The 18771-nt window shown below is 41.3% G+C and overlaps 1 protein-coding gene across 8 annotated transcripts in view; it reads right to left on the bottom strand.

The window, feature by feature from the left end:
- Positions 1 to 2101: 2101 nt before the first annotated feature.
- Positions 2102 to 18771, bottom strand: part of EMSY (EMSY transcriptional repressor, BRCA2 interacting) — a 96227-nt gene continuing 79557 nt past the window's right edge. For 3 of the 8 annotated variants that reach the window (XM_062196738.1, XM_062196741.1, XM_062196739.1), the window contains 7 exons: positions 16059 to 16223; positions 14199 to 14354; positions 13172 to 13213; positions 11605 to 11756; positions 9187 to 9750; positions 7698 to 8198; positions 2102 to 4095 (listed from right to left, as the gene is read on the bottom strand). In XM_062196738.1, coding sequence (XP_062052722.1) covers positions 3901 to 4095; positions 7698 to 8198; positions 9187 to 9750; positions 11605 to 11756; positions 13172 to 13213; positions 14199 to 14354; positions 16059 to 16223 — 1775 coding nt within the window. In that variant the 3' untranslated portion in view covers positions 2102 to 3900. The remainder of the gene's footprint in view (positions 4096 to 7697; positions 8199 to 9186; positions 9751 to 11604; positions 11757 to 13171; positions 13214 to 14198; positions 14355 to 16058; positions 16224 to 18771) is intronic. The other 5 variants (XM_062196740.1, XM_062196743.1, XM_062196744.1 and 2 more) reach the window with 3 other exon arrangements.

Here is an 18771-nt window from a genome sequence, read left to right as displayed (position 1 = left end):
CTGCATGGGAGACCAGGAAGAAGCACCTGGCTCCTGGCTTCCGTAGTGGCCATTTGGGAGGTGAGCCAACGGAAGAAAGACCTTTCTCTCTGTCTCTCTCTCACTGTCTAACTCTGCCAGTCAAAAAGAAAAAAAAAAGACAAAAAGTGGAGAAACTGCAGCCCTCATGTGCTGCTGGCAGAAATGGAACACGTGTCCCTGCCATGGAACACGGGCTGCCAGTCCCCCGCAAAGCTGTCCGCAGTTACTGTGACAGTGATCGCACTCCTACCTAGGCACACACCCTTGAGAAGTTAAACCTCATGTAAAACTTGTGCCCAAGTATTCATAGCAGCATTATTCATAATAGCCTGAAATAACGCGAAAGCTCATCAACTGATGAATGGATTAAAAAAATTGGGACAAAACTATGTGATGGGATGGCCCTAAAAAAAGAAAGGGGGCAGGCATTGGACCTAGCAGTTAAGATGCCTGCATCCTGATGTCCCTGGGTTCAAGTCCTACCTCCAGCTCGTGACTCCCCTTTCCCACTAATGCAGACTCTGGAAGGCAGCAGTGATGGTTCAAGTAACTGGGTTCCTGCCTCTCACCGGGCAGACCAGGCGGAGTCCCTGGCTCTTGGCTTTGTCCTCATCCCATCCCCGTACACTGAAGGCACTTGGGAGTGGACCAGTGGGTGGGAGCTCTGTCTCTCTGCCTTCCAAATAAATATAACATTTTTTAAAAGAATGAAAGCACTGATCTGTGCTCCAACATAGATTTAACATAAAAACATTATGCAAAGTTAATGCAGTCAGTCACCATATATGGAAGGATTCCACTTATATAACATGTACAGAACAGGCAAATCCATGGAGACAGAAGACAGATTAGAGGTGGCCTAGGGCTGGAGTGGAAGTGGGCTTTCAGAGGTACAGGGCTTCTCCTGTACCAGGACTGATGGAAATGTTCCAACACTGTCTGTGGCAATGGATTGCCAGTCTCTGAGGATATGCTAAAAACCTTGCAACTGCATGGTTCCACTAGGTGAGTTGTATGGCATGTGGATTTATCAGTAACGTTGTCATTTCTAGGTTCTCCAAGTTCATCATAAACTGCATCTGCAACCCCAGGCACTTTTTAACATTTGCTTTACACCGGAGTTTTCTTACCACAGCTCACCAGTTGTGGAGACTCTCATAATTCTGTATCATTTGCATTGGAACCTCGGCATATCCATCACAGTGACTACTCCAAAGTACTTTCAACTTATCTTACTTACACAATAAAAATACTAATAGCTCTACTGCACTAGGAATGTTATAAAAGAGTGTTTGGAGATCCACATCACCATTTATCCACATAATCAGGAAACCTAAGAGTCATTCTCGTTTTTTCCTTCTTTCATCCTTTATAACCATTTCTCAGCAGGAAGCCCTATTTATAAATTCCACAGAAGTAGGGTTTTCTGTTTGTTCACTATGGTATGCCCAGTGCTTAGAACAGTAACTGGAAAACAGACGGTGCTTAATTAATATTTTTTAAATAAAAAAAATTCATGCTCTAAATAGAATTAACACCTGTAAAACAAAAAATTTTTTTAAAAGATGGGATGAGCGTTTGGCCTAGTAGTTAAGAAGTCACTGGGACGCGGCACGCAGTTGTGGAGTGCACGGGTGTGAGTGCGGCGTCTGCTCTTGATTCACACTGCCTGCCGCTGTGTACCTCAGGAGGCAGCAGGTGATGCCTGAAGTGGCTGGGTCCCTGCTACTCACACAGGAGATGCGCACTGAGCTCTCAGATCCTGACGCTGACCTGCCCACCTCTGGCTGTGGGCAGCTAGGGAGTGAATCAGTGGATGGCAGCACTAGCTTGCTCTCCCTCTCCCTCTCTCTGCCTTCTAAAAAAAAGAAAGAAAAGCAAGTTTAAATCACTCACTGCATAATTTGTTAATACATAATACTTTTCCAAAAAAACAAAGAGTACAGTGGTTTCCTTTGCCATTCCAGTGGCTGCAACATGTTAAGGCTAAATTTTCAAAGGGACACAGGTATAGGCTATGCTCCCAGTATATGTAGAACATAATTTTATTCAAATTTGCTCTCATTACCTGATCCACGAATATTTAAAAGATACTTTATTTTATAAAAACTTACATATGTAAGTAATGGATCGACCATAAACAGAGGGCTTAACCTGGAATACACAGGTAGGCTTAAGGGCTCGTGAACCCCTAAAACTGTATTCTCTAACATGTATACTGGCATGTTTATCTTTTTGGTGAGAGAGTTCATAGTTTAATCAGAGTTTCAAATAAGTCTATGACCCAAGAGAAGATTATAAAAAGGACCTAGCTAGAAACAGTCACAAAGCTTTTAAACATAAATTTGTACAATAAAATAATACCCAACAGCTCCATCTATGGGTAAGTCGCTATCACCCAGTAGAAACGCTGACACCCACCAATGATCAGTGCATCTTACAAATGCTTGTGTTTAAATCTTCAGTGTCACTCTAGTGGACATTTATTAGAGTATCACAGCTTTCTTCTCTGGATGTAGATGCAAAACTCAGGAGACTGTTGATGAATTACTTACAGTACTTCAGCACCAAAAAATTGGGCAGTTATGCTGATATACGTATGTACAGTTCAACATTTGTCAGTCTTAAAATGCTTATTTATAGTGAAATCTATATAAAACCGTTAAAAACTTTTCTATTTACACTTTTAAAAATGGAAAGTCTAGTTTCCTTTGCCACAACTTGCAGAGCTCACTCCTACCCCCCCGCCCTTTGCCCTTTACTTGGGAGAGACAGCGCTCACAGGACCAAAACATATTGCTTAAACAAACTGTGTCCTAACAAGGGAAAATGCTGAAAAACATTACATTTGGAACTGTAAATGAACTTTTTATACATTTCAAGGGGCTTAAACCAAAGCATGTCAACGTTATTTGCAAAATATCAGTCCAACATGAATGTGCAATTTCAACGTTAAGAAAGCATCATATGAACGAATAATCTTTTCTCCTTAACATAACTGAACATTTCCTTTGGGCCAGAAAATGTTTCTTTTCCTCCGCTTCACAGTGAAACATTTTCTAGTAAGTTTTCCTACAGGAAGGGATGAGAAAGACGGGAGGTGGAGAGGGTAGATGCTCCTGGTTTACAAGGAATCTGTCAGAAGGCACACGGCCTGTTGTGAAATGTTCACACTTAAATAAATAGAGGCCCAGTGTGTGGCCTGGAGCACAAAGGACAACAACACAATAAATTAGCACACAACTGAGGAGAACGCACAGCACAGCGCCCGGACAGCACTTCCCACTGAGCAGGGACCTCATCGCCACCATCCAACAGGATCCTTTAATGCCAGTATTTTCTAGCTATTTATAAGCTGAGCAAATGTAAAATGTGAACCAATTCAACGCTTCCAGGGATTTGCAAAAAAACATACAAGATTCTTAAAAAAAAAAAAAACCAAAACCTGTTCTTGTCACATCATTTCAAAATACAAACTTTCCCATTTGCCTTTTGTGATGGCATTCTGCTCAGTGGAAACCAGCTGAGGAACATTCGCAGGAAAAGTCTCTCTCCATTGCCAAACAAAACTGTTCCATCGGCCCCGGTCCCACAGAGAAAGAATATCAGCTTTTAAGTCACGGTAGATGTGCATCTTCTTCTTTTGCTTTTTTTTTTTTTTTCTTTTTCTATTTTATTTTTTAAAAAAGTACATTCCCCTGTGAGTTTTGTCTTGTTTTAAAATGCTGCTCCTGCAGCAATATCTTGTTGAAACACTACCATTTCAGGGTCCACAGCCCAAGTATGAGCAAAGTGCTTTTTTAGACATCAAGATACACGATTCCCTGGACACTGGGTAACCAAGCAGGTTTTAAAGTGCACACTCCTGTGGCCAAAACACTAGGAGCGTTCAGCAGAGCTCTGAGAGGGGCTGGGCTCCGTCCCATCCTCCGTGCTACTGTCTGCGTCCTGCTCCATCGCTGTCTCATCCTCATCCAGCTGCTGACTGGTGAAGTTGTTGAGCTCGAGAAGCCCACTGGGCTCCACGACCACGTTGGAGCTGGAGTGACAAGGAATGGCGTACTGGGGGATGGCCTGGAAGAGAAGACACAGGAGAGCCTCTTTATGGTAAGAAAGGGAAAGCGAAGGACTTCCCCCAGTGACACCAAGGAAGGGAAAAGAAAACGGACATTGATGGGGAGACGACACGCCAGGCACTCTGCTGGGGACTTCTACACAGGACACCTCACTTACTCCCTATGACAGCAGCCACTGGGAAACTGCTACTCCCGGCTTACAAATAGGACACCGAGAGGGTGAGAAATGAATCAAGGCCACACAATTGGTCAGGGTTAAAGCTGGTATTCAAACCCAAGTCTAGTCAACTAAAAGTGACCTTTCTAGTCCTTTATGGCTACTTTTAACAAAGGAGGCTACTTAACTCAGGAGGCAGACTTGTAATAGTATTTTCATTTGATCATTCAGCAAATTTATATGTAAGTGTTGCTCAAACTTTTCTTTTTCTGATCTACAAGATGATTAATTTGCTGACATCACAGAATGTTTTAAGCCTCTCTCGTGGTTCAAAGGGGAAGTGATTTGCAATGATCCATATCGAAAATCAGAGCAGAAAGGCACTAGGAACAACAGAGGCTAAAACTTGCCATTTAAACCATGAACACCCAGCAGATGAGCAGCCACTGTGGGCCTCAGCACCTACTGGGAGTGATGTTAGGGGCACTCTGCCTTGTTAAATTCCTTACCGTGGCTCCAGTCTCATGCCAAACTCACTTGTACCTTAGGGCATTTGCACTTGCCTGTCCCTCTTCCGGGAATACTTTGCAAGGCTGGCCCTACCCTATCACCTGCATCTCAGCACAAATACTTACAGAAGCCTTCCTTCCCCAGCCCAAAGTAGTATTATACCACTACATGTATTACACTGTTTCATTTCCTTAGTTGCAGTTATCATCTGCTTGTTAAATTGTTTTTCACCCTTGAAACTTAAGCTTTAAGACAGTACCAACAGAACTCAGATCTTGATTATCTTATTCATTGTTGATGCCCAGAACCCTGAAGAAGGGCTGAGATGTTCACTAAATAGTTGATAACATGAATGCTACATTGTTAAAAACGTCAGAACAAAGTTGAATGTCAGCACTTTGTAAACACACCTGACCAAAATAATCTTTTACTGGGGAGGAGGTGAAAATTTAATTATACCATCGCCAAGAAAAACACAGGATGCCCAGGCATTGATTTGAGGGTAGTGGAGTTTTGTTTGTTTCTCCCCGATTTCCATATAGTTGAGTATTATGAAAAAGTATTAGATGGGGTAAAAAGACCTAGATTTTCATTCAGCTCTGGCTCTGACTTGCTGTGGGTTTCTTAAGCAAGTCACTCCACTTTTTTAGCCTTAGCTTAATCTTATAACATCAATTAGTTAAATGAGATATGCTCTAAAGATTCTTGCAGTTCTAAGAATCTATGAATTCTCTTTCAAGATAGAAGAATATATCCACCTTGTTTACTACCCAACCTCAGCACTTAGTACAATGCCTGGAACATGGCAGTTAAATAACACACATGGAATGAATGAGTGAATGAATGAATGAAATACAGATGTTCTATTTACTCAAAACAATACTTTTCATCCTAAGTATTTAATATCAAACACTGAATTTTTATAGAATATTCTTCAGGGAATCAAAGCCCTTCAGTGTTCCCCCACTCATTCCCACAGGTATTTTACTGAATCAGGAAAATCAGCAATTCAGATGAAAGTTAAAAACAAACGGTAAGAACTGAAAGTGCTCTAACAGTACACTAGAGAGGCGTAGAACAACGGGAGTCAGCTGTATGGAGTGTTGCTCTGTTTCAGACACCTGACCAGGTGCTTTACAGACATTTGCTCACTTCATCTTCAATACCACCCTGTGAGACAGCTGTTACTGTCTCCATTTCATGGGTAAAGAAACAAGTACAGAGGTAAACTCAGCTGCCTAAAGCCTGTTACCTGCTGTTATGGAATGATTGTAGGTGGAAATCAAAATCAAGGAATCTCTTACTCCAAAAGCTTGGTTCTTATCATTCTGCTGCCTCCCTCTGACACAGCACTCCCCGCACATGGGACGTGCGTGCTACAAGTTAGCTCCGACTTCTGCACAGAACCCATTTATTAGCTACCATCCTGGATTCAAAGCAAATTACATCCTCACTCCTGTTCACAATACAGAAAAATATTTTCCAAATAAGCTATCCAAAATAATCTTTAATTCACTGAGAATACTAATCTAAGTCCCTAGTAGCTACAGTGAATTTGAATAAAAATGGTCACCTATTAGACAATCCCTATGAGTCAGGTACTGTGCCAGGTGCTTAATTTCATGTCACCCTTACCTCAATCCTATAAAGCAGGCATTTCTTGTTCCCATCAGTGATGAGGAAACTAAGGCAGGGTGAAGTTAAGCAGCCTTGCCCGAAGCCACACAGCCAGGGAACCACTCACTTTCCCTCGTACCCTACCTCTTCAGGGCAAAATTTTACAAATCACAACAAATTCTTCTGTCCATAATTATTTAATTCACTACCATTTGTTTTTGCAGAAGGAAACAAGTTACTGGAATAATTCGATGGCTATTTCTACTTGCCTTTTTACATTTCCCCACAATTAAATCTACCTGAACTGGGTTAACACTGGTTTACAACAAGAATTTTCAAGTCAGACCACAGTGAATTTATGGCAAACCCTAGGCTCTCCATATTTCAATAAATCCAAATTCTCAGTTAACTAAGTTATGCTGTCCTGATACTTTTCAAAGTATCAGTTTAGCAAGAAAAAAAAATGAGACAAAATGTCAAAAAAAACAACAAAATACCAATGGGGGTTAGGGGACAGAGAGGGAGAGAGGGAGAGAGAGAGAGAAAACACAATTCCCCAGGGCTAGCCTAGACTCAGTAACTCTTCAACCTGGTCTATCATGTGTGATGACAGATGACTTTTAGAATGAAGGGAATGTGAGGTATAGGAAGATCTATGGATATTTCCATTATGGATACTTCCATTATGTTAAACTAGCCTGTACTTACCAAGGTGCGACAATAACCATAACAGGATTTTTAAAATAGCAATTGAAACAAAAAGTCAAGTTTATGGTTAATCCTAAATTACACAATTATTTAGAAACATCCCCACAGAACATGTTTCTCCAAACATTCCAATTAATCGAGGTTTGATTGTCCTAAGAACCACAAATTTAGATCAAGAACAGAACTGTTTTTCCAAGGAGAGTCCCTGTGCAATCCAGTTATAGTCCAAGATTCTTCGACCAAAGACTGAGAAGCCCGAAATTTGAACCCAGGAAACTGCTCGTGTTCCGGGCTGACGTGCTGAGTCAGCACACTGGCAGCTATGGCTCGCATCTTAAAGATCAAGCTGGCACGTGGGCTCAGGGCCTCCACTGCCTCTACAGTGTGCTGTGTGACAACATCCATCAATTTTCTGATTCTCCTCCAGAAAATAAATAAATTTGCTTATCTGTAATAAGTATTAAGGCAAATTTGTCATACGCTGTCTCAAAGATAATCTCTGTGTCTTCTTGGCATCTTGGCTTCACTCTTCCTGTGACATCCCCAAATATACCAAACCCACAACCCCCAAGGTGCCCATGATTTCTCATTTTCCTTTCGATTCTTACCTGGATGATAATTTCTGCAGGGCTCTCTTCAGCTTTCTTTTGGCCTACATTCTGAATACGCATGAACTGGCCTGTCGGAGGCACTCCTGGTGCATCGATTTTCCTTGTCGTTAGGGGAGGGCCAACAGCAGATGGACTTGAACAGGACTCTCTACATTTCTGTTGCTGGGGAGTGGAATTCGCCATCCCTGCCACCACCATGTGGGTGGAGGGTAATGATCCTGTTTCACCAGTGAGCATGCTAGTGGCAAGAACTTTCTTTGGGGGATCCACTACCATATGCTCTACATTTGTATCAATCTGAGCTTCCATCAAAGACATTTTCAAAATGTCTGACACTGCTGTCTTCTCAGAGGCCTGAATGGGAGATATGCTTGTAACTGGTGCTGTCAGCTTAGGCACAGAGCTGCCACCAGTTATCTTTGTAACTGTGGGAGGCTGGCGCCCCTCAAAAGTTATCTTTGTAACAGAGGATCCTTGGGTTATAATTGGCTGCTCCACCTGAAAATAAATTGGGGTTGTGTGTGTTATAGCTACATCTCTTTGAAGAAACCTAATCCAACACCCCAGACAGCATGGCAAAAGAAACATTCGTGCAGTATACTAGGGCAGTAGACTAGGGAGACATTTTGAAGCTCAGTGCTCCAGTAAGAGGGCTGGATGGGAAGGACCTGGTTACTTTTAAGGAACCTAGGGAAAGAGAAGGATTGAAAGAACCTTTGTTCAGCCGGCCAAGGTTTATAGCAATAAAGGAAAAACAGAGTCCCAGCAGCCTAGTTTTCCTTTAGGATTTATATCCCCACACAGTATATCTTCAACCTGGCTCAAGTTATGTCATATAATCTTCAACTTTTTAAAATAAAAAGCTTTTGTTTCGATCTTTTGCTTCAAAATACATTTATACAAACATATTCTCTCTACATATGCATTTATGGCATACACATACACACATATATCACTCAAGTCACTGATTTTTCTAAAATAATTTTTCTTCCAAAAATCTACATAATTCCTCGGCAATCTAGAACATAAATTTAGAAGATAAATGATGCATTAACTAGATGGCGATGATGGAAACTACAAAGGAAGATGTCAATAAAGTTCCTTAAAATACTGCAATTTACTTAAGTCTCATTGCCACAGAAACAGAGAGTTCACAGGCATTGAAATAAATATTTTATACTTAAAAAAAAAAAAGTAACTTGGGGATTTCGCTTCTATGTACTGTTGGTCAATGCTGAAGTGATTTCATTAAAAACTGCCTGGAAAATCAAGTTCTGAGCGCTACGCTTTTTTTCCTCCTAGGTTAATGCGTGCATTTCTTCCCTAAGGTCAACCTTCTGACGGGGCAAAGTAACCCCCGCGTAATGAGGCTTTTGGGTTTCCTCTTGCCAGGAGAAAGCACCGCTATCACGAAAGGGCCGTGATGTTCTCATTTTTTTCCGTGAACAGAGAAGTTTAACTTTGCATGCTATCAATATTCCGTTACCTGGCTTGCCGGCTGTTTCTCTGACGAGGCTGGGAGCGACATTTGGCTCTGGGGGGTTTGGGGTTGCACGTAGATTTTTGGTTGGTTCGGAGCCTGCTGCAGTTTAGGGAGCTGCTGCGTGGTTTTCACTGCCAGCACCTGTACTACAGTTTGCGGGGGCTGTGCCATTAAGGTAGGAAGCTGCCTGTCTTTGGCCACCATGGGATGCTGTGTGTGCTGTACATCTGGCTTGGGCTGTGCTTGTTCTTGCTGGAGAGGGGTGAGTTTTTGATGCCTGATGGAAAGCTGGGGCATTTGCGGGAGTTTGTGCTGGAGCTGGTCTGCCTGCAGGTGGATGGTCTGCTTCTGTTTAGTCTGGAAGCACTGCAGCGTTTTCACTTGCAGCTGAGTCTGTTCCAGCTGGGGCTGGCTAAGTTTCTGCTGTTTAGCTGACTGTGACTGAGTCAGGGCAGATCGGTAAAACAGACCTGTCTGAGGGTCTAAAGTGTCCATCTCTTCAACCTCGCCCTCCTCAGTTCCAAGTTCCTCGCTGTGTTTGGTAAAAGCAGTGTGACTGCTTAATGCCTGAGTAAAAAAGGCACAAAGTAAGAATGAAAGAAGAAAAACACCTACATTGCTACATTTTCCTCAAACTGGAAAAGACTTGTTTAAGAGATTCAGTCAACACTTTTTAAAAGCGCCTAAAAAGACCAAGAAACCTAAAAGGGGCTTATAGATAGAAACTTGTAATCTCAACCCTTAGACACTGATACTTCAAACACTGGTCTACTCACTACTACAGGGCCCAGATCTCACAGATTAGAGGAATACGGTGGCCCTGCAAGCACAGCCCAACACAGAAAGAGAAGAGAAGGGCTCCCTGGCTCAGGAAGTAGCTGCCCAGCTCTGCAGGAGACGCGGACCTGTCTAAAGCAAGAATGCCACTACCAAGGAGTGAAGTGGCCAGAAAAAAGCTGCCAGTCAGAGAGGCACCCTGTGGCCATGTCTGGAAGCTGAGGGGTGTTGTCTCTGAGACACGCCCACCCCAGACCCCATAGGGGGCCTCCCTGGCAGGTGGAGGTGGGCCTTCAGGCTTCACCAAGGTCTGCGGGAACCACTGCTCTATCAATTACTCCTCCCAGGCCTGCGGCTCAGATTCCGACATCCTCTACCTCCACCCCAGCTTCCTAGAGATCTGGCTCCCAGGAGGGAAGGAGACTGGGGAGGTGGCCGTTGGGAGGGAGACTGCCTGGTGTCAGTTCTAACAGTGGGAGGAGGAGGCACCATCAGGCCAGCCTGTCTGACCTCTGAGGGGTCATGAGAAAGGTCAAGGTCAGGACCTGCCAGGTAAGGGCCAGACTCCAGGCTGAGACCTGTCACCCAGCAAAACATTGGCTCAGCTGGCTTCCCTCAGTGACACAGTAAGATCTGTGCTATCTCCATCCTTCCCACTGCCTCAAAACTTCCCCATTCTGAGATTTAGCTAGAATCCTCCTCTACTACATGATGATTTTACACATACAGGTTTGTAAGTCAACATTTCTTCACCTTTTAGACGGTGTGCCTACAGCTGTGCCTACAGCTGGTCCAAAGGCTACCAGCTGAGTGATGGTGATTTACGTTACTACTGAAGAGTAAGTCACGCATAAATCTGCTATCCAGACTATAAGTATACAACAGAGGCAGTTCACTTTGGGCTTACGTCCTGCTCTGCCACCTGGGGCAAGTTACTTAACTTCAGTGAGCTTGGGTTTCCTCACTTGCAAAGTAGGGATAATGCACCCACCTTGAGGATCAGGGTGAGAATGAAACAAATTAATGTACTTAAAGCTCAAAGCACAGTATCTGACATAAAACCAGCTCATACACATATTCTTCTTCTTACCTATCCCCCAGATATTAAAGCAGATACTTCTGTTTTGTACTAGCTCATTCTCCTTCCTGCTGAATCTCCTCGTCCCTAGTGGGTCACATCAAGTTAAAGAAGCCAAATATTCATTTTCCTACTTATTCATAATGTTCCCATGAGAATTCATTATAAAAGCAAGAAAACCAACCAAACAAAGCAAACCTAGCAGCAAATAGCTAAAGAAGCCAAATGCTATTTTCTTTGCACATCTTTTTTACCCTGATAACAAATTAATCCAAAAGAACAAAATACACAGAAATGGTGACCAATTCTGATGTCATTAGATTCATTCTAAACAGCCCCACCCTCTTGAAATGCTAACAGTTCACAAAAAAATTAAAGAATATGGTTTCTTAATTATTTTCTGCTATCAAGACCCTCAATTCATTTCCTCTACTCCTCACAGATGAAAGAATTAAACAAACAATCAACAATTCAGTTATTTCTCCTCTTAAAATAGGAGATGAAACTGAATCTTATTTCCGAACTGAGGCTCTAGAGAAAAGCAGAAACAACAGAAGAGACACAACCTGCTGCATGATGTGGGTGATGGCACCGGGAGAGGCCGCTGGGATGGACTTCACCACCACGGACGTCTGCGTCGCGGTCTGCGACTGGGCCACGTGCTGGAGCAGGGTCCGCTGGGGCTGCGAGGGCTGCTGGGGCTGGGAGCGGTGGCTGACTGAAAACAGAAGAGGTGTTCATATGTCTCTGGGAACTGCGACAACATCTGTAACCAGCAGTCATTCTAAATCAACGGCTGTGAGCTTGCACCACAAAGCGTGGTGTTCTGAGCCAAGGGACAAAAGATGGAAACCTGCCCTTCTCATGAGGTGTGTGACTCTAAGCAAGCTTCTTATCTCCTCTAGGACCGTTTGCTCATGGAAATAAATGAGTTTTTACAAAAATGAGATGAGAAATGGCTGCGGAAGCACTGTGAAAACTTTTGTCACAATGCAGGGACAAACCCCTTAAAGCTACATCCTCCTGTGACTTGCACTCACTTTCTCAGATGACTTTTATCAAAGCAAGCAAATCTGAAACCCCAGCCTAACATCTTTGAGTAAAGCAAAACAAATTCTGTAAGTTCTTGATCCCTATTCCAAATGCAATGCAAACAACAGAAGCAGTGACACTGTCTCACAGCCCTACAGCTTAGCTAGGGTGATACTGCGCAAAGAAAATACACAAACACCATGTTTTTATTGGTGCTATGCAGATGCCTCCATGTGAAATGAGGTTACAGGCAGCATCACCAGGATTTTGTAAATGTACTATAGTACCTTACGGTATTTCTCAGTATGCTTTATATGTACATTTTAAATTACACAACTTAATAAAATCTTCGATGTTTTCAACCGAACTGGAAAAAAAGAGTCAGGGTTTATATTAAAACATCTTTAGAAATTACTGACAATATGACTGAGCAGGAGGAAAAAACCAAATTATAGTGACATTAAAATAAAGACAGAAAATTAATGAAGTTTTAAAAATGGAAGCATCATCAGAAATGAATGACACTTGAATATAAATACATTTCTGATGAAATTATATTACACAGAACATTCCTGCTACCCAAATTAATCATCATAATTATTAAGAGATGAAATGGACTTAAGAAGATCAACTAAAACTATTTAATGATCATCCTCCCTCAAGATACTATAAATGTTTTCATTAGTAATTCCCCAGAGTTCTGGAAAGTTCGAGAAACTAACACACATTAAAAAATGATACAAGGCAGCTGACTTTAAAGAAAATTACAACAGGGCTGCAGGCATGATGGGTGGAGACAGTGTGAGAGGTCAAAGGGTGAACATATGGAGAACAGTGGGTATGACCTTAACTGGTCCACAGCAATACTGTAAACCAGTCATTTATTGCTGAAAATAACTCCTACTTTTCCCAGCATCGAATTGCTCATTTCTGAGAAAAAAATCTCACTACTGTGCAGGAAAAAAAATCTCTCTTCCTTTCACTAAGTGGAGCTTACCTTTCCTCTACCAGATCAGAGTAGAGCGCATCCATTTAAAGTGGTTCCCCCACACAATCATCTTTTACCTTCAATGATACTACAAATGGATGCACACCACTTACCTAGAAGGGGAAAAGCAACCTCTGTTCCCTCATCAGTGCGTTCTGAAAAGGATAAGTAAGGGGAGAAATCACAGGTCTTTTCATCTAATCATCATATTATGATCTAGCTTAACCCCAGAGGGTTAAAAAAACAAAACTAAACAAAACAAAACCCTGAGTTCTCCAACACATTGGCCTCTCTTTTAACTAGCTTTTGGCTAAATTTCTCTTTAAAAAAAGATTCTAGAGGGCTTTCAATAATCTTAACCAGATTTTCTCTTTGGGTAATTTTAATCTGTTAGTCTTAATAGTATCTCATCACATCCTTCAAATAATTATAATTTTATATTCTCCTTTAATCAGTGCTTAAGAAAAAACAGGAGGCGTTCTCTCCGTGTTGCTTCACAAGTCATCTCTCCTAACTCCATCATGATTCACGTAACAGCCCTTAGAACCATCCTAAACCTCAAGGTAATGAAGCGCTCAGAACAGAAGGTGGCATTCCAGGTGTGGTCTCGGCACAGTGAAAGAATCTATTATCCTTCTTGTCTGTCTTCTCCACATATGCCATCCAAACATCTCACTAGCATTTGCTGTCAGACCACATTTCAAGCAAATAACTAATCTGCTTTCCACCACAACTCCTTAATACTTAGAGGAATTCAAGGTATTCCGTATTATTTTCTTTACATTCAAAAAAGGAAGTTGGATTTTACAGTTTCTTTCTCCCTTAACCTACCTTCTCCACACTAAAATATCCAGACACATAAACACTTATTCGTAGAAAGAAGACATTTTATCTTCTTCCTGCCACTGTTGCCCTACATTCACAGATGCTGTTTACTTGCCAACTTTATAACATTCTATTGACTTTTTTTCCTAGTCACTGAAGAAAGAGTAAATCCCAAGGATGATGTGAATTTTCTCTGAAAACAAACAGGGAAAGAGGTAGAAATACAATGGATATACTCTCCCCCAAGCAACGATCCCTTGAAATCTAGAGGGGTAGCTCTCCCACCTTAATACTATACTTTAGGAGGACACCTACCAGTAGTGATGTATTCAGCAACTAGCTCTGACTCCACCACAGCAATGGACGGGCTCTCAGGAGAATGTCTCTTTTCCTGGGCCATTTGAATAGGCACTGCCATTTGGCTCAAGTCAATAGTGGGTTGTCTTGGTTTAGATTCCAATTTTTCCTTTACTGAATAAAAAAGTCAAGGGAAACATTAACTTCTATTACAAACAAGTACCCAAACCAGAGTTATCCATGGGAATAATGAACCAGACCTCTGGGGTGCCCCGCTGGCTGTGACTAAGGAGACAGTGAGTTGAAGAGAAAATGGCAGACTGCCGCGTGTGGCTGTGTCGGACACAACCTGTACAGCCACCCGCCGACCAGCAAGAAGGACTCGCATGCAATCACACTATCATTCCTCCTTCTTTCTGCTCATTATCTCAGGCTGAACCACTGGGTATTTCCCTGGTACACATTTCCCCTAGGGTGCTTTCTTTCCCCTTCTAAGTTGGTCCCTGGTAGTCTTTAGTTCGCCAACCTAAAAACAGGATTTTAAGCAGTATGCAGCATGATTTGCTCCAGGGCACAGCTACCCAGAAGAGCACAACAGAGTCACCAGTTTAATTTCATCTATTAAAAATTCAAGATTATCTCCAAGGAAATGTTATAATGTCTTCAATGACTCTTAAAGAATAAAATTTTTTTGTGCATGAAGAAAAGACTGTTTTTCTTTTTCTGCAAAAACTTAAGATAGAATGTCTGGAATCAAGAATGGTTTCCCTGAAAAAACTCCCTTTCTATCTTATTATCACTTTTCCTGCAAAATCTATTTATTCAAAATTTTCACCTCTGTGAGGCATTACCAGAAATGGCAATTTGTCAAAGACATGGAGCTCAGGAAATGCCTAACATTAAAAAATAATAATAATAATAATAACACCAATAAAAGAATTAACCAAAGACTTATATTAAATGACAGTACTCTGGGTAGTATAGATGGACGCTACAATATACAATAACTATTAACTAGGCCCTCTGAATGATCATTCCCACTAAATATATAATGTGACAAAATTAAAGCAATCATTTAAACAAAGACAGCAAAACAAAACAAGGTAAATATAAAAGTCACCCCACAAGTAGAAAGGACACTGAACTAAGAATCCAAAGATGTGGAGTCTCACTCTGTCACTAACCAACTGGGTAAACTTTCTAGATCTCGGTTTTCTTATTCATAAAATGAAAGGGTTGCATGATATATACTCTGACAATCTTTGACCTAATATAATAATCAGTATAATTTAGACAGGCTTGTCCTAGAGTTCATCAAAGATATTTAATAACTAGAAATAATGATAGGATCTTAGCAAATAAGGACAGCTTTGCATGGAAGCTCAAGTGGCTAATCTACACAGAAATAAATCTGAGACTAAACAAGTGAGAAGGTTGGAAAGGGCCCTTACAATGCTTTCTGACCACAACACTGCTTCTCCAACACCCAGGAGGATGGCAGGGCCCTCCAACCTGCCTCCCATTAGTCCTGGATGCACGTGGCAACCTTCTGCATCTCCTTTTGTGTTGAGAAGTGACGGACCTACACCGGTCTGCTGGCCAGAGGCAACAGGACTGTTCATGGTAAGCAGGAGACAAAGGGGGCAGGGCACCTTTTTTCTCTCTCTTCTACTGACTGGGGCCTGACAGTGCCTCAGCGTTCCTGTGCACATCTTAATGAGTTAACAAGTAAACAAACTGTACCAATGGTTGTCAACAAGTCCAGAGGGGCAAAGTGTGCTCAAATAATGGCAAAAAATATCTAACAGTGGTAGTATTTTAGCACAATCCATCTCTAGAGAAAACATGCTTCACTCAGTTGAGCATGTGAATTCATACCTGTTGTCTGTTGGAGTTCTAACAGAGCTTTGATTGTTGAAGTAGCTGATTGTGATTCACTGGATACATCCTGATAAATTATGGTGGGGCTAGTCTCCATTGCAATCTCATGTTCTGACCAATCCTGACGCCGGGAAGCAATTACATGAACTACAGGCTGGGAATCTGTTTTATATTAGTTAAGAAAAAACAAACCCTATAAACAAAGTTTCTCTTTAAAGAAAACAATTTGTTTTTCTGTTTTTTTTTGTTTTATCTTTGTATTTATTGTAAACTTCATGCATTATCTCCCCAAGAATACTGTAAGCCCCAGAGGCTATAATGTCTTTATTTCTGAATTCACTTATTCATCCATTTGTTAATTCCACAAACTGGACACCTATGTGTCAGAATCTACACTTGTCATTAAAGATATAAAGGTGCTCACAGAATAACCAGAGGATATTCAAGAAGCACACAGTCTAGTTGGGGAGACAAACATGTAAAAAGACAAGTTACCGTTCAGTGGGGGTAATTGTTATATAAATAGGTGTGCGTAAGTGTAGATGAGTGCTTTGTGTATAATAAGAACAAAATGCTGTAGGAATTGTATTTTCCCCCCAATACACCAGAAAATGTGTTCTGTGACACAGCCTGAACATACTGAGAGGAAATCTTATCCGAGGACCTAGAAGAAGAATACTATAACAGAATACGATAACATGTAGTTCCAAGTCTTGGGTCATAATCCCAATTCTATGAATTATTAGCTGGTTGATTATTTGAGTCTTAGCTTCACTATTTCTTAAATGAAACAAAAAAATCATCTCTCAGCTTGATAGGATTTCTGAAGAAACAATGAAGTGATACATGTAAACAAGCTGAATAAACTATCAGGGACAACAGAAGCACTACTGTGCTCCACTCTAGGACTCTTTGTTAGGTTGAAAGAAAATTACGGCCCTCACTCAAGGCATAGTATCTTCATGCTGCACAGGTTTGCAAGTAAATACTAAATGTGCATGAGATCAAGCAACAAATTAATTATTATGTTTTCCATCTACAAAATAAGAAGCGTAGACTAAACCACTGCTAACTTCCTAAACTCTCCTGCCCGAGTTACCACATGGAAAGTGTGGAAGATACAAAGGTGTGATTCCTATTCTCAAATTGAAATTATAAGAGGGGAAACATAAAATGAAGATGTATGACTTTTTATCTTAGGGTAAATATAAAATGGTTAGGACAAACAAGGCAAATATATAGAAAACAAGAGACTGCTTTGAATTGGGATGGTCAGTAAAAGCATACAGAAAATTGATAAGAATTCAAGTAGCTCCAAAGCAAAAACAAATATTACAAAAAAGTCCAACTCTTTATGAACTAAACGTTTTTGAAAGCCACAAATTTACCTAAAATATTGGGAAGAGGAACTCTTCAAACAAAACAGTTTTCCTAAAGGGAAAAAAAAAACCAACTATATATTGTACTTAACTATAATTGGTGATCTATTTCCCCACCAATACACTGAGTAGAATACCACACTAGGGATGTATAACTTCCGTTAAACTTAAACAAGCAAACAAACAGCAGAGAGCTAAAGGACACCATCCTGCAATACCAGGTGCCATGTGAAGCAGATAACAATTTTTCTCTGTTCATCCTAAGTGGACACGTAGAACTGAAACTTAAGGAAACTCATTAGTCATTACGTCTATGCAAACCTTAGAAATGTTCATGATAATATAGGCACAGAGTGACTTCACAGTCTAATTCCCTGAGACACATTATCTAGAAGAAAGCAGAGATTGTGTTGGTAGAGACAAGGCAGAAACAGGAGAAAGGAAAACAAATTTCCACATGAGAGCACCTATCAGAGACCATCACCGCAAATAACATCACCCCTTACAGACCAGGGGAGTGCTCTGTTTTCTTCTGTCCATATTCAGAAAAAGCAAAACACCACTGCAGCAACCCCAACAGCTGCGACACAAAACCGCGAGTGTGAACCGAAGTGAAAACCACACCTTGACTGACTCTTCTCACTATTTTTGGCTATTCTGCAACCTAGATAAATTTGCTTCCTATCAAGTCTGCCCCTGGGGGCAACAAGTGCAATCACTAGGACTCCAGGAGCTTGATCTCACGAGAGCCACCTGCTTAAGGAAAGCAGCCCCTCAAGGGTTTTCCCACACAGGTCATTTAACCAGTATTTCTTAGACACATGTTACATGTTAGTACTAGAGATGCACACTTCAGGACTCTATCTAAAGGCAGATTTAGGCATCTCTCTAAAAATATCTCTGATGTCTTTTTTACAAAATACCTATATCACATGCTCATAAAATCTTAAGACTTTTCTGATAGAAAAAAAAAATCTTAAAATTTGCCTAATGCTAGCATCAGTCCTATACTAAAATCTTCACAACAATATCCCTGGCAGCCTGGGAACTCCAGCAGCAAACTCAACTACTGCCTGCTTGTTCACTAACTTCCATCTCTGTACAACTACGACAATTAGAAAAAGGTCTCCCTGGGACTTCTACTCAGTGGCATAGTGTCCAGCCAGGTATCCATCAAGAAACCAACTGTCTTCCTCTTCTAGATCACGGTCCTCAAGATAACTGACAATTGCTCCCATGTTTTCCCTGACCCAATCCACTCCATCTTCTCTTCTCTAATAAAAATCCTGCCTCCACTAGCAATTCCTTATACAAAATGATTCCCATAAATG

Source organism: Lepus europaeus, chromosome 7 (genome assembly GCF_033115175.1).
Source record: "Lepus europaeus isolate LE1 chromosome 7, mLepTim1.pri, whole genome shotgun sequence".
Classification (NCBI taxonomy): Eukaryota; Metazoa; Chordata; class Mammalia; order Lagomorpha; family Leporidae; genus Lepus; species Lepus europaeus.
Note: the sequence above shows the minus strand (reverse complement) of the source record. Positions and strands in the feature narration are given on the sequence as shown.